Source organism: Suillus subalutaceus (genome assembly GCF_016647625.1).
Source record: "Suillus subalutaceus strain FC151 chromosome Unknown DFJ58scaffold_55, whole genome shotgun sequence".
NCBI classification, from domain to species: Eukaryota; Fungi; Basidiomycota; class Agaricomycetes; order Boletales; family Suillaceae; genus Suillus; species Suillus subalutaceus.
In genome coordinates, this window is record NW_024540304.1 from 1 (window position 1) to 13,679 (window position 13,679).

A 13,679-nucleotide genomic window follows, 5' to 3' on the forward strand; every position below is an offset into this window, starting at 1 on the left:
AGAAATGAGCAAGAACGGGCTGCTCGTCGGGCACAGCGCGGGGTATTGTTGGCGACAGGCGGTAGCATTAATACGGCGGGTGTTGCCGAACTGGCTGCACAGTTACTATTTCTCACAAGTCCCAAGCAGCACCAGTACCCGCTTCAGAGCGGATCGCGAGCCTGCGAGCATTGACGCGTAAAACACGGCCTAAGCGTGCCCATGTGAAGATCCTCTAATGACGCGTGCTTCGATCTTAGCGGAGCATCATGTGTCTTGCTCGCCTCACTCGGTTCGAGAACTCCGAGTCCTTCCCCGTTCTAAATTTCTTCTTCTCTGCGCTCATGTTCCCATTCGTCGCTCGACGATTTTTGTCACCTATACTCTAGCGTGTTTTGGTCTGTTTTCGTGTGTCTTCAGACCTTGCGGTCTATTCACGTTCTCAGACGAATCACGCTCCGAAGGTCTGTTTTGCTTGATCCTCCAATGATTGTCTGATTCCGAACTTCTCTGCTTCAGCCTTTCTCTCGTGTCACGCGCTCGGTCCAGATCCCCGCCCTCTTGTGCCGGTCTGGCAAAGCCAGACCTTCCCACACACAAAATGAATCAAGAGCTGATGAAGTCTCGTCTGATTCGTTTCTGAAAGCTCTTCCTCTCTCACCTGTAGTCTCCTCACTTCGACTACTCACGTCTCTACCAATATTAGTCGTTGCAACGGCGCTATAAATATTGACTTCCTTTTATCTTCACGCGATCATACAAAGGTATTGAACCTAGCCTGGAAACACTATAACCTCCTCGGTGTAGTGGTGCGGAGGCCCGGGTCTATCGCCTCTTCTTAGTCGGCTAACGTGGAAGTCACAGGTGCTGATCTTTATATATAGCTGGACGCACACATACTTGTATCTTATCGCTCTTTTCCCGTACCATCAATCATACGCTTTTCCACCTCATCGCCTGTCTGTTTAGTATTGCCGTCGACGTGACGGCCTTCCACCATCATGTCCAACATGTTGACTGCGTGTCGGCGATTAGCAGGTCCGCGTACTCGACAAACTCTCGCTCTAGCTAGGTATGCCAGTACAAGCACTAAGGAAAAATTTCGAGTGCTTGTTATCGGAGCAGGTGCACACAGTCGATGGAGCTCTTTGAATGAACGTTGATGAATCTTCAGGTTCTGGTGGGTTGACTGTCGCCAACCAGATATATAACCGCTTCAAGGCTGCCGGAAAGCCTTTGAATGCAGGGGATGTGGTGGTCCTTGATGCAGCAGACTATCACTACTATCAAGTAAGCGCTCAGAATCATTAACCTGCTCATGTGAGCTACCTTTTGATGGCTCCTCCTTTCAAGCCTGGCTGGTAACAGTTTTTATTCATAGACTCTATGATACGAAACCTGACGTATCCTTCAGGTCTTTGGTCGGTGCTGGTATTAGCCCTAAAACAGACTTCAGACGACCGCTCGCATCCCTATTCCCGCCACATATTATGCACATTGCAGAGAATGTCAAGTCCTTCCATCCGGAATCCTCATCAGTCACGACAACGTCAGGTCGGACAATTTCATATGATTCGCTTGTAGTGGCAGCAGGTTTGAAGATAAACTGGGACGGCATCGCTGGCTTGCCCCAGGCTCTCGCTGATCCTTCCTCTGGTGTTTCCTCAGTATACTCCTATGATACCTGCGACAAAGTCTGGCGCGACGTAGATGCTCTCAGGTCCGGAAATGCTATTTTTACCCAACCTGCAGGTATCATTAAATGTCCAGGGGGTAAGTCAAAATTTTCTCTGTATGGTGGCTGCTTACCGTCTTCTAGCTCCGCAGAAAATCATGTGGATGGCCTGGGACAGATACCAAAAATCTGGGCGAGGAAATAACATCAAAATCGACTTCATGAATGGCATGCCATCCATGTTTAGCGTCAAGAAGTATTCCGATGCCCTAAACGCCATGCGCATCGAGCGAGGTGTCGGAGCAGAGTTCCAACATAACTTAATTTCCATCGACGCGGCGAACAGGAAAGCAACTTTCAAGAAGACTGACGGTTCGACCGTGGATCGTGATTTCACCCTCCTGCATGTCACACCGCCGATGGGACCGCTAGACTTCATCAAAGGATCGCCCATTGCTGATCCAGCGGGCTGGGTAGAAATCGATCAGGCAACTCTCAGACATGTCAAGCCCGAGTTTGGAAACATATTCGCTTTGGGTGACTGCTCCTCCCTGCCCACCAGCAAAACGATTGCTGCCATCACATCCCAAGCCCCTGTCTTAACGGAAAACTTGTTTTCGGTCATGGACACTGGCAAAGTGAGCAGTGCCAAGTACGATGGCTACACCAGTTGCCCGGTCCGTCTACCTCCTAACAACATTGACCACTTGACCAAATTCCAACTTTAGCTTTTGACGGGGTATGGGGAATTGATGCTAATCGAGTTCATGTATGGATTTGTGCCTAAAGAGAGTTTTGCCAAATACCTGGGCGATCAGACCAAACGGAGAAGGTTTGTCCTTTGTGATTCCCACTTGCATCATTGCATTGAACCTGCCAAACTACTCAGATTATTCTATCACTTCAAAAGGTACGGAGTACAATTGGAGCTGTAACTCCTAAAATAGGCTTATTGTCTGCCATTATTAGGACCTTTTCCCTTGGGCCTACTGGAGTCGTATGGTGGTGAGTCTTTTGAAACAGTTCGTACGGGACTCTCGGAGTATCTTATGCTGCGCCGTACGCCACAGGTTGACGGGAAATGGTTCGGCCCCTCGGGACCATTCCGTCCTAAGTTTGTGTGACAATGACATTAAGGAGTTATCGGAAACAATAATACCCTCAGTTTCATGAATAAATTGATTAGACGACTGGATGGCCCCTTCGTAGTTGCTGGCGCCGTTATATTCGTAATACGAAAGATCACTCGACGAATTTCCGCGGCATCGTGAGCATTGCCTTGAGGTACTCCAGCGAGGACCGACATCCCTATCTCAATGTGAATAAGAACCCGTTCGAGATCCCTGATTGGGTTCTGGTGCTTGAACTCACCATATTGACAAGTATTCACTCGTCTCCAAACGGAGCCAGATGCTTTTGCAAGATCCGGGCCATTCCTTCTAACGTCCTAAACGGGTATGCGTGCAAACGGCTCCGAGGACTATTCATGTTTAGCATCCACATCAGCCTTAAACAAACTTCGTGAAGTGGGTCCACAGCGCTTGAGCAACCGACTGCCAGTGGGAGCGAACTTCAACCTAGGACATCAGTGTGACTGAGCATGTGACCATGTACGTGACGCCGCGTTTGTCGTGACTTGTGACCACAACGGCTTCGACACGCTCCACGATGTCGAGGGCCATGACTACAGCTCAGGTCATCGGCCTGGGCGAATATCTTAACCCTGAATTTGATCCTGCCACACTTACAGTAGCTCAACTTCTTGGTGTTCTTGGATATCACAACATTAGATTTCCGACTCCTTACACCAAACCAAAACTAGTGCAGCTTTTCCTTGATGAAGTCAAGCCGAAGGCAGCCAAGTTCAAGAAAGACAGACTAAAGAAGGAAAACAGTGCTGCTAGCGATGATGGAATAACCGATGGCATGACGGGGAAACCCCTCAGTGGTGCAACTAAGGTGCTTTCTTGGTATAACTGCAGTACCTCTTCTCCTGTTAATGAAATTCAGCCAAGGCGATCTTCCAGGAGACTTTCTCATGCACCATCTGATGACGATGAGCCGCCACCTCGACCAGATCCGGTATGGACGTCATTTACCATGTCATGACATGCCATCCTAATCCTGTTCCTCAGCCGAAGCGCCGTCGTTCGTCAGCACAACCCAGCCTTGGTGGCGCACATAAAACTATTGCTCGCGCCGCCGTGCAGCCCGCAGTTATTGAGGAAAGTGAACCTGAAGAGGAAGACCCACCCTTGCGTAAGGTCGGCAGGAACAAGAAGAGTGTGAGTGGGCGTTATGTTCGACAATAAGGTGCGCTAACCATTTGTGTTACTGTAGTCACGAGCTGCTGGCTCGCAAGCGCGCAGAATCTCGGTAAGTGAGGGAGTATTTTTTTCGGTATTTGTCTGACTCTGTTTCCAGCTTGCAGATGACAGCGGATGGGAGGACAATAACATTTTCCAGTCTGGAGCTGAATCATCTTCGCCTGCACGGCCGTCTCCTATGCGTCCTCAAAGTGCTAGGAAAAGTGGTTCTGTCAAGAAGTCACGCCACTCAATGTCAGCACCTCCCCAAGCATCTCCGTCTTTATCTCCTCCGAAAGCGCTTCTCTTCCCAGTAGATCTACAACGTTCTCCTCCGCAGTCAAAGTTTGAGCCAGAACTTCCTCCCACGATTTCAAGAGCGCCCCGAATTTCAACTCCGTCGGAGACGGTTCGTTTCAGTCCCATCGAACATCTGTCTAGGCCGAGACCTCCATTGACATCCAAGGTCAATGCCCTTGATTTTGATGACGCCACAGATGTAGTTGATGGCCAGACTCCTGATGAAAGCCAGAGCGACAGTTTCGGGGAACCTGATTCGCTAGAGGTTGCCGTATCCAATCGTATAGCTGGTGGTGACCAATTGGTTCGCCGGCGCCCGGCCCCTCCGCTGCAACGCTCTAGGTCTCGTTTGTTGACAATTCTCTACCTAATTGTGATGGTCGCCGGTTCCTACTTTGTGAAGCAGTACAAAGATGAATCATCCCTCATTGGTTACTGTGATACTGGCAACAACACCAATCAGGTTCTACGGGACCTTGTAACCCAACGGGAGGCAGTCCAGGCTTGTAACAAAGATAATAAGACAGTTCTATATCTCCCGTCGGTCATATCGGATACTGGGTTGTTCGAGGATGGAATTCCATGTCCATTTCCACCATTCGTTCCAGCCTTGTATCCCTCAACATGTGCTCCTTGTCCAGAATTTGCGACTTGCACGCGACATTCAGTGGTCTGTAACCCTGGTTATGTATCCCGTCCACACCCTCTTCTTGGCATCATATCACCTTTCGGCACCGCAACCCCTCTTGTGGAAAGCATATGGAGCTTGATTGGTAACGTTACCAATGGCTTACCAGGTTTGGGACCTGTTGCGTTTCCCCCACGTTGCAGTGAAGATCCGAAACGGAAAAGGAATATAGGCGCCTTGGGCAAAGCGATAGAGGTGCTTCTCGGTCAGGAACGAGGGAGACGCGTGTGCATCGGGAAAAGCAAGGTCGGGTGATCGACAACGATAGTGAAGGGGGCGAGGCCATGAAATGGGGTCTAGAAATCGAGATGCTGAGGAATACAATGAAGCGCAAAACAGCAGTGAGTTTCTCAGACCATTTGTTCAGATGAATGAGCCTATGATATTCTTGGACCGGTAGCCGCATCTTCTGGCCAATTTTGATGACACGTTCAATGAAGCCATACAACAGCTAGTCCAATGGGGTTCCGTAATTTTTGGGGAGGACAGCACGTGAGTTGATTCATTGCGAGTGCGCATTCTTAATATTCTAAATGAGAGTAGAGGAAATCGTTATTTGGCTCATAAGACGCCACACTTGACTTTGAATTGTCAATTTACTGTCAAGTCTAGGGAGCTTTGGGAACAGTGGCGAGCGTCTGTGTATGGTAAGGCTTACGAACCTATCTTATGTTCCGAAGCCTCATGACACTTTGTTCAGCATCTATTGCATGTGTGCTCGCGTTATATTTCATAAAGCGATCTCGGGCGCTCCGCCATATCGAGGGGAGACGTGTGGCAGAATTAGTGCAAATCGCACTTGATACTTTGCGTAATCAAGAACTTGCGCACCACACGGATCCAGTGACGGCACCGCAGCCATATTTGTCCTCTCTGCAACTTCGTGATCTCATCTTACAGGATGAACATTCAATATCAGCTCGAAGAAGACTATGGGATCAAGTGGAGCGTGTGGTCGAAGGGAACGCCAATGTGAGGGCAAACCTTGAAGAAGTACAAGGTGGGGATGAATTACGTGTCTGGCGATGGGTAGGATCTACGGGTGGACCAGAAATTCGGAAGGTTCAATTTCAGACGCAAAAGGATGAAGTGAACACTAATGCCCTGTGAAGCACCCCGGTTCTATGACTAGTAGTAGTAGTTGATCGATTTATTGTTGTTTCTCTCCTATATAACGTCTTTATCCCCTCAATCTTATTCACAATACTGGTGGCCAAACCGTCGTTTAACCAATCGGAGTTTCTTATTCAAATCCCGGTGTCAGATCTTCTGAAATGTGCTGCGCCCACCTTGCCAGGCACACTACCAGTGTGACCTCAGATTAGAAGTCCAATTGGAAAAGGGACTCGAATAGTACGAATAAGGCAAATACATTATCGAGAATCCTTATCAGCTTCTGGGACCCTTGATTAAATAACACTGGAATTAGCTGTAGACTATAGAAGATTACGTCGCAATGCCCTGTTGGATCTTCTCCATCAGTGCCCTCTTTGCAAACTGCTCTTCTGCAAGTACACGCGTACTCTGAGAGCCCAAATAGAAGAGAGAGATAGAAGGACCGCCATCAGTTGAAAGTGACCAGGTGATATGAAACCTTGAAAAACTCACCCTCAAAAAACGTTCTAGATCAATACGTCCGGTGTTTAAAGCCCTATGGAGATGATAGATAGTATCTTCTATGGCATTATCATCGGCGACCAAGTTGATCAGCCTGTTTGGAAAGTCAAATTTACGCCGGTCAGTAGTCGCCGCTGATATTGACAAATACATACTGGTTGTGCACAATGCTCGTGGAACAGATCAACTCATCGACTTCAGGATCTCCCTTCCTGCGCAATTCAGCGATGTTGCGCTCCCCTTGATCAACAGTATTCCGCAGTCTGCTAGAAACATTACTACAAACGTCTCGAACGGCTTCTAAACGCGCCATCTCATCCCGGATGGCGGGTTCTCCGGCAAGAAGGTCCGATTGCTGCGCTCGCAGACGTTCGTCATCCAGAAGCATGATTTGAGACAGAGAAGCAAGCTCCGAGGCGATCTTGTCATGTACTTGGGCGTGCAAGCGGAGCAACTCTGGGTTTGGTGGCCGTGGCGGTGCTACTGTGGGAAGCTGCGGCACAGTAGGTGACGAATCAGCAGTCTCCTCATCTAGGAGGTTCAGTGTCGGCTTGTGCCACAAGTCTGGTGGTTGTGGCAGTGGCCCCTGTGGATATTGTGAAGTAACCGGAGGTGATGGCGTGTTCGGGGCGCGTGATTGATTAAATTGACCTGATATGGCTGGGCCACCGAGTGGTGCGGACCAACGACTGTCATGATCCGATATCAGAGCGGGACCTCGTGGTGGTACTACAGGTGGTTGGAGCACAGTGCCGTCACTGTGGTTTCTGAACGTGTGCTGATAGTTGGAAGGGCGGCTGTAAGTTGGAGGACCTGTAATTTGAGGTGATTGATTAGAGGGTAGAGCCGGTGGTGGCCGATTGAGCAATTTCGCCTATGAACATCCATTTCATTAATGACATTCATGAAGAACAGGGTTCTCACTGTAGAAGAGTATTGAGTAGAAGCAATCGGAGCTGCCACCACAGGCTTCGGTGGTAATAGAGAATGTGGTGATGAACTGGGTTTGGGTGGAAGCGCTGGTCGATCATCACCTTGGGAAACGCGGCCAGGTGACGAAGGTGATGAGAGCTGTAAAGGCGAAGAGGAAGGCGATGGAACTACAGTTGTTTTTGGTTTGGCGTAGACTGGCGGACCACGGGAGAACTCTTGTTGCAATGCTTCGAGTAAAGCTGATAGATTACACGCCTTGCTCGGGGATGAATTTGTTCTGATCGGTAGTTATTCCACTAGTGGACTTACCTCGCTCTTTTTTTCCCAGTGTTGGCTATATTCAACTTTACATCTGCCACTTACATCAACGTGGTTACTCGGTCTAACGAGCATGTCTTGGGTTGGAACAACATATACTATTGGGGGCTGGCGGGGGTACTCTTTGGTGACCCATACAGCGATCGGGATATTATATGAAGCGCCGCGAAAGGATATTGGTAAGACGCCATGTAGACATAGTAGAAGTTGGGTTCGACCATCATCGTAAGCTGAAGTAGGAAGATCAACTGGTGGGATTCAATACGGAATCTAATAATCACTGAACTGTACACATCTGATTTTGGACGTAGAGTTGTGAAACGGGCGAGCGCAGTATCAAAATCAAGAAGAACGCGGTCTTTCTGAGTATATGAGCTGACGTTCTGTCGTAGCCATCTCTGGGTCAGGGATTCGGTACTCATTCTTACTGTAGTACCGGTAAGTGGCTGTGTCCTGTCATTGCTTAATCGGAGTCGGTATTTTATTTCTCCGCTTGAACACGGCACGAATATATCGGACCGAAAGAACCTTGGCAACGGGCCCGGTCCATGCATCAAGTATGTAGCCATCCCAAGTAGTAGCTGGGTCTCGACCATATACTGTTACATCCCCAAAACTCTGCTTATAGGGTCAATGCGACGGCGCTTAGATCTTCTTCAGATGGACCAGCTTCCACTAGGATGGCCGTGAATTTCCATTTTTGTGGTAAAGAATCTTAATTGTCAGTATGAATCGAAAATGCGTATTTTCTCACGATTAGTTCCTCGATCCGTTATCTAACCAGGGCATTTCAATAAGATGCTAGCCGAACTAGCGGACCCCTCATGCCCCTTCCGGATCTTTAGCCTTGGTCGTCAAAATATCGCAACGCTATGCTGATTTCGTTCTTATTTAAGACTGCCGAAACCGGGTCTCAGATATATAAAGGTTCCTTCATCCCCTCCTTTTCCTTCGTATCACTCAGCTTACGACCCACTTAGGCAGCATACGCTCACCAGCACTGCCCTAACACTGGTGCTGCATTCTTTGACATGCGCACTTCACGACTATCTGTCTCTCGTGAACGCGATGGAACGACCCTCACTCCTCAAAGGAAACACCGTAAATTACTTAAAGATGGCTCCAGTGAAGTGTGGCCAGAAGAGATAGAGAGAATATTCGTTCAAGGTTGGTGCCCCACCATCATTCCTTCCTCACTGTCTCACCCCCTACTCAGGTCTTCGGGAAGTACTGGGAATCACCTTGGGCGACTTACTCTCGCGGCAGAAGTCGTTGGAGAAACCAATTCTTGGTCGAATACTTACAGCGCGCCGGAATAGACCGTTCCAAAAAGCAGGTTGCAAGCCACATACAAGTGCTTCGCAATATGTGGAAAGGCGAACAAGGTCAGATAACTTCATTGAGCGTCTAATAACACGTTGTTAATCAGCTGTCGTCTTAGAATACCACTTGGTGGCTGGTGGCGAGGAACTATTTCTTGATACCGGTCTCCCCGAGTCTGTCAAAGCAGAGGAGTCACCCGACTCTCATCTGTTGGCGTCGATGGTCCTTGATGATCATTCGCCAGTATCAGACCGTTCCGGTCGTTCGGTATCTCGTACGTCCCGCTCTAATCTCCCTCGTGCAAGTCCCGCCATAATGGGTTCAAAGACCGAACCCCCAATTCCGCCATATCCGAGTCCCCGGATACAAACGGCTGATGACGGATATCGTCGCGTAAGGTCGATGTCCACTTCTGCTGGCGCTGACCAACGGCGACTCTCGCCGCTGGCATCTTCACTCTGGACCCCTGATGTGTCGGTCCGGTCAACAGCATCGCAATCATGCCCAAATGTACCATATACTGCGACACGCGCGGACCCAGACTTCAGCCGTGGCTATGAACGGCTAAATCAACCCATGCTCACCGCTGACCAACTATCATCGGACCTTCTCCTCTCGAATTCTCCCCGGATTCAGAACGCATCAACACTCTTCTCTTGTGCACTTCGTCTGCCGATATTGACAGGATTGTCGCTTTGGGCAGAGGGCATGCAGCCCGCCACGGTGCCGGTGGATGCTCTTTCCTCGCAAACACAGCCAGCGGACCTAAACGCTTCGGTCGTGGCGCTGCGTGTGAAGCTCCGTCTCCCTCCCATAGAGGCTCCATACTCTCCGGCCCTCCACGGTTTTCAAGGATCGATTACATGTGACGCTCCACGTACCTCCAGTATTAGGTGCTCCACAGCTGTTTTCGTTAGAAACCAGTGTGCCTCTCGGGAAAGTAGTTATTGTTCCGTAATAGCTGCGGATGCCACCGGACCTGAAGTACTGGATCACATCACCTTACTTTTGCCCGATTCCCAGTTAAGCCGTAGTCGGTGGATGGATCCTAGTGAGTACACGTTTTCAGTCCGGCTGCCTCACGTTAACAACGTGACAACAGATATGCAAGCATGCATCATACAGAAAATTGTGGTCGATGAACAAGTCATAGCAGTCATTTACTACGATCTCGACAGAAGGCAGTGTGAAAATTTGCCCTCTGTGGAGCTCACCGGGTTCCAAAAATACACCAGCCACGCGGACACCACTCAGGTGCCAACCACTAGTGGTGCCTTCATACCAAATTATACCTGTGCGCCGGGGCACAGTATACCTCGTACTATCCATGCCACTCCAACGTCCTTGTCTCATGCACTCACTCCTCCTAGTACGGATTCTTCTCTCCGAGCTGTTCCATTCCATGGATCGCCTTATATGATGTCTTCATGAACTTAACGAACACGTAATTTATTTATCACCGTACGCTTTTCGTTTGAACTTTTTGTTGTGTCAAACTTGCGGCTGAAGCCATTCACGGACCATGTTGATTCGGACGCACGATCAGCTTTTAATCTGCTTTGCTTAACTTTAAACATGTATCTTTCATCGTCTGTTGCATGCTAATGTAGATACCGTGTACGACTTACTGCGCATCATAATGTGTATGGCATTCTACGTGTTACGATCTTGTATAATTGGACAAACTGTGGGCGGCGTCTCGCACTCGACTATCGTAATGGTGCTGTTGGAGAAGGGACAGTTCCCAGAAACTCGTCCCAAACGGATGACACAACTGAGGGTCATCAACTCCAGGGAGGTATACACCATCAAACCGCCTATCTTCAGTCGATAACAGGGCTTCGAGTTTCGGATCCTTAGCGACCAAACTTTCCACAAACTCTAGAGCGCGGAGGGCGGAGCTTGAAGGCCAATTGAGTGACGCAATCAGTAGGCGTTTACCAAACGCTGCAGATCTCCAATGTATCGCTGTGTTTCCAGTACTTCGCGGAGAAAAAACGATATTCAGCGCACGAAAGAGCATGTCCGCGATGGATGCCTGTTTTGAGTTCCCGAATTTTGAGACAAAAGCGCTTGGTGGAGGCGCGTCGACTTGCATCGAGATGCTGACTGGCAGTATGATGGCATATAGATGATTGACGAAATCGGTAAGGTCAATGTTGAGTGCTTCACCTGAAGTACGGCATTAACAAGGTTGGAGTAATTGAATAGGATAATGACGAACCTTGTCCTGAAAGCAGCTCAAACGCGGTTACAATACACAGTAAGCGGTGTTGGATGTCAGTGTTTGCGTCAACCACAAATGGTTCTGAGTCATCGCTGGCGTTTTCCCCCGGTTCATCGCGGAGAATGAGATCCTTTAGGACCTGCATTAGATCTTTGAAGAAGTCGATATTGATGAGGTGAGCAAATTTGGAAATGCCCCGCAAGGCTGCCGGCAGAAGGGGCGTCGGGCGGGGATGTTTGAGTATGCGGAAATACAACACGAATAGAAGTTTCAGGGTCTCGGTATGCTACACCAGAACCGTACGTCAAGTTTTTATATCGACGAGTTACGAAACTCACTGTATTTGCTCGTTCTTCTTTGTCAACTTCCGCTTCTGCGTCCCGCATCTCTCGTTCGATCTCCTTCCGCTCTTTCAGGACTTTTCGCGCCTTTTTGCTAAGATGGGGTTGTTCAGTTGGTTTGCCTTTGGCTCGGCGGGCCGCGGCCTTGCCCTTTGACTGGATGTTTTTGTCTACTTTGGAATCCGATGCGCGGACATCGCAAAGTTCTGTCTTGAGGCGCAGATGCAGAAGACACGTAAGGACCTCAGGGTGTACATTAAAGTGTCTTTCCTTAATCATGCGGTTTAGGAGTTGGACAGCCTCCAGGGACGGGGTGCCAGTCTGATCCTGGCGAAAGATACTGATCAACGTATTCATACAGAGATCAGAAGCCTGACATGATAATTGTCAATTATCAAGTGGAGAAGACACGTCATATATTGGCTAACTTACCTCATCCCACGACTTCTTGCTCAAGCGCGCCACAATACACGTTATCAAGTTGGTTCTAAAATTGAAGTGGGTAACCTCAGTGGCCAGGGTACAGATACACTTAAGCGCGACCTCTGCCAGTTCGCTCTTGGCTATATGGAAGCCGTCAGCAAACCACTATCAGTAAGCAACTATCAGATTAGAACCATGCGTCACCTTTGAGTTCAGCCTCAAGCGAGCGGAGGTAATTTTGATATACAATCACAAAGCCCTGTTCCCACTCTCGGGTACGGGCCACCATTTGGCTGACTTTTTCAGCCTTTTCTTTATCGGTCAACGCTCGTATCCGGTAGCCGGGTATTATGTCCTTGAAAACAGCGAGCTGTGAAAGAGTAGCTAACTTTCGGATAATGATATTGTTTAGAACCGGCTCTGGGTGGGAAGGAGACGTAATTTTATCCAGAGAGAAAGTATGAAGCCGGCGAAGTAGTCCTAACTGTCAAATGTGTCAATCAGACTGGTTGACGTGGGGGCGAAGTACGTACGCTATTTTCTGGTTCTGCAATTATTTCCTGGCAGATGCTGGCGATTTGGTCTTTAGCACCCTGTATCCGGGCTTTTCGCGATTTGTTGCCTACGATGTCGATGACGGCGGGACGGCCAAAACGTGCACCGGTCGCAACATCATCTATTTTGTTCACTTCAACGGGCATTTCTTGCTCTTCCGCGGATTCGTCGGTGTCATTGCCTTCTTCGTCTGATGATGGAGGAGCTGCAGTTTTCATGCCTGTTGAATGTATTCGCCCATCCGCTGACTTGATTGGCAGCCCTTGAATGTGACGGTCCGTCTTTACCTCGCGTGATTCTTGAACTTTCCGAGGAATACGTTCGTAAGACATCTCGGCGTCGGAATCTAGATCATCTTCACTAGATAAATCTTGATCACTGTTGTTGATAGAAGACTGGGAAATTGTGTCCGCGTCATCGTCAATACCAGAGCTCCAGGCCTCTTCGTCCTCATCATGAGAGTCGATTGATGGCAAGTCATCGTCTACTTTTGGTTTGCGAACTGGCTTGTTCAATTGTTTCAGACGCTCAGTCTCCTTCTTGCTCCTGTGAAAGGTGTTATGTGAATTTAATCACCGTGTAAGAGAGAACATACGTTGATATGCCTTTGCGATCAAGTGTATTTAAGAATCCAGCCCTGTCTCCGAACTCCTCGAGGAGACCAGCATCCTCCTCGGAGAGATCACTATCTTCGGTGTCCGCATCACCGTGGTTTCCAGGTACCTCGATATAGCCTCTGTCTGCAGCTCGCTCCTTCCCTTTCTTCGATTGTGTTGTACCGGTCCTTAGTTTGCTGTTTGCCTGAAGCTTTCGCTTTTTGGAGGGTGCCTGTGCCCAACTATCAGCTATAATTACATAGCAAATTTGTACAGACGTACTGGGGCAGCAGGAGCCGTCCGCTTTTTACCCTTTAACGCCATGAAGTTCTACTGGTCTCTGGAGGATTTCGGTGAAGTAGTTGCAGAATCGAAAATATGTCTGCTACCCCAGAAAG

General features: G+C 48.9%; 6 protein-coding genes across 6 annotated transcripts; 4 read left to right on the forward strand and 2 right to left on the reverse strand.

The window, feature by feature from the left end:
* Window positions 1–867: 867 nt before the first annotated feature.
* DFJ58DRAFT_389993 (uncharacterized protein) lies at window positions 868–2,963 on the forward strand. Its single transcript, XM_041380154.1, has 8 exons — window positions 868–1,104; window positions 1,154–1,340; window positions 1,394–1,752; window positions 1,799–2,331; window positions 2,383–2,486; window positions 2,544–2,564; window positions 2,624–2,656; window positions 2,725–2,963. The coding sequence occupies exons 2-8, from the start codon at window positions 1,315–1,317 to the stop codon at window positions 2,825–2,827; spliced, it is 1,179 nt and encodes a 392-aa protein (XP_041243716.1). The 5' UTR covers window positions 868–1,104; window positions 1,154–1,314; the 3' UTR covers window positions 2,828–2,963.
* On the forward strand, window positions 934–1,269 carry DFJ58DRAFT_684215 (uncharacterized protein; the record flags this gene model as incomplete). The annotated part of the gene is made up of 2 exons (XM_041383272.1): window positions 934–1,104; window positions 1,154–1,269. Coding segments are annotated over exons 1-2 (240 nt in total), but the record flags the coding sequence as incomplete, so codon positions are not given.
* Window positions 2,964–3,211: 248 nt separating the features above from the next.
* On the forward strand, window positions 3,212–6,182 carry DFJ58DRAFT_789154 (Man1-Src1p-C-terminal domain-containing protein). Its single transcript, XM_041390184.1, has 9 exons — window positions 3,212–3,613; window positions 3,665–3,736; window positions 3,790–3,939; window positions 3,995–4,030; window positions 4,079–5,153; window positions 5,195–5,289; window positions 5,349–5,440; window positions 5,492–5,595; window positions 5,649–6,182. The coding sequence occupies exons 1-9, from the start codon at window positions 3,323–3,325 to the stop codon at window positions 6,056–6,058; spliced, it is 2,325 nt and encodes a 774-aa protein (XP_041243718.1). The 5' UTR covers window positions 3,212–3,322; the 3' UTR covers window positions 6,059–6,182.
* A 117-nt stretch (window positions 6,183–6,299) lies between these two features.
* Window positions 6,300–8,242, reverse strand: DFJ58DRAFT_789160 (UEV domain-containing protein). Its single transcript, XM_041390185.1, has 6 exons — window positions 8,103–8,242; window positions 7,808–8,046; window positions 7,490–7,753; window positions 6,721–7,439; window positions 6,557–6,659; window positions 6,300–6,472 (listed from the first exon to the last, which is right to left on the reverse strand). The coding sequence occupies exons 1-6, from the start codon at window positions 8,236–8,238 to the stop codon at window positions 6,395–6,397; spliced, it is 1,539 nt and encodes a 512-aa protein (XP_041243719.1). The 5' UTR covers window positions 8,239–8,242; the 3' UTR covers window positions 6,300–6,394.
* A 605-nt stretch (window positions 8,243–8,847) lies between these two features.
* DFJ58DRAFT_660670 (uncharacterized protein) lies at window positions 8,848–10,570 on the forward strand (the record flags this gene model as incomplete). The annotated part of the gene is made up of 4 exons (XM_041382166.1): window positions 8,848–8,976; window positions 9,033–9,201; window positions 9,258–10,190; window positions 10,242–10,570. 4 exons carry the CDS (start codon window positions 8,848–8,850, stop codon window positions 10,568–10,570), a joined length of 1,560 nt encoding a protein of 519 aa, XP_041243720.1.
* A 114-nt stretch (window positions 10,571–10,684) lies between these two features.
* Window positions 10,685–13,675, reverse strand: DFJ58DRAFT_390110 (nucleolar complex-associated protein-domain-containing protein). Its single transcript, XM_041380155.1, has 8 exons — window positions 13,564–13,675; window positions 13,281–13,513; window positions 12,664–13,231; window positions 12,335–12,614; window positions 12,140–12,270; window positions 11,705–12,079; window positions 11,364–11,652; window positions 10,685–11,311 (listed from the first exon to the last, which is right to left on the reverse strand). Exons 1-8 carry the CDS (start codon window positions 13,603–13,605, stop codon window positions 10,800–10,802), a joined length of 2,430 nt encoding a protein of 809 aa, XP_041243721.1. The 5' UTR covers window positions 13,606–13,675; the 3' UTR covers window positions 10,685–10,799.
* Window positions 13,676–13,679: the final 4 nt, after the last annotated feature.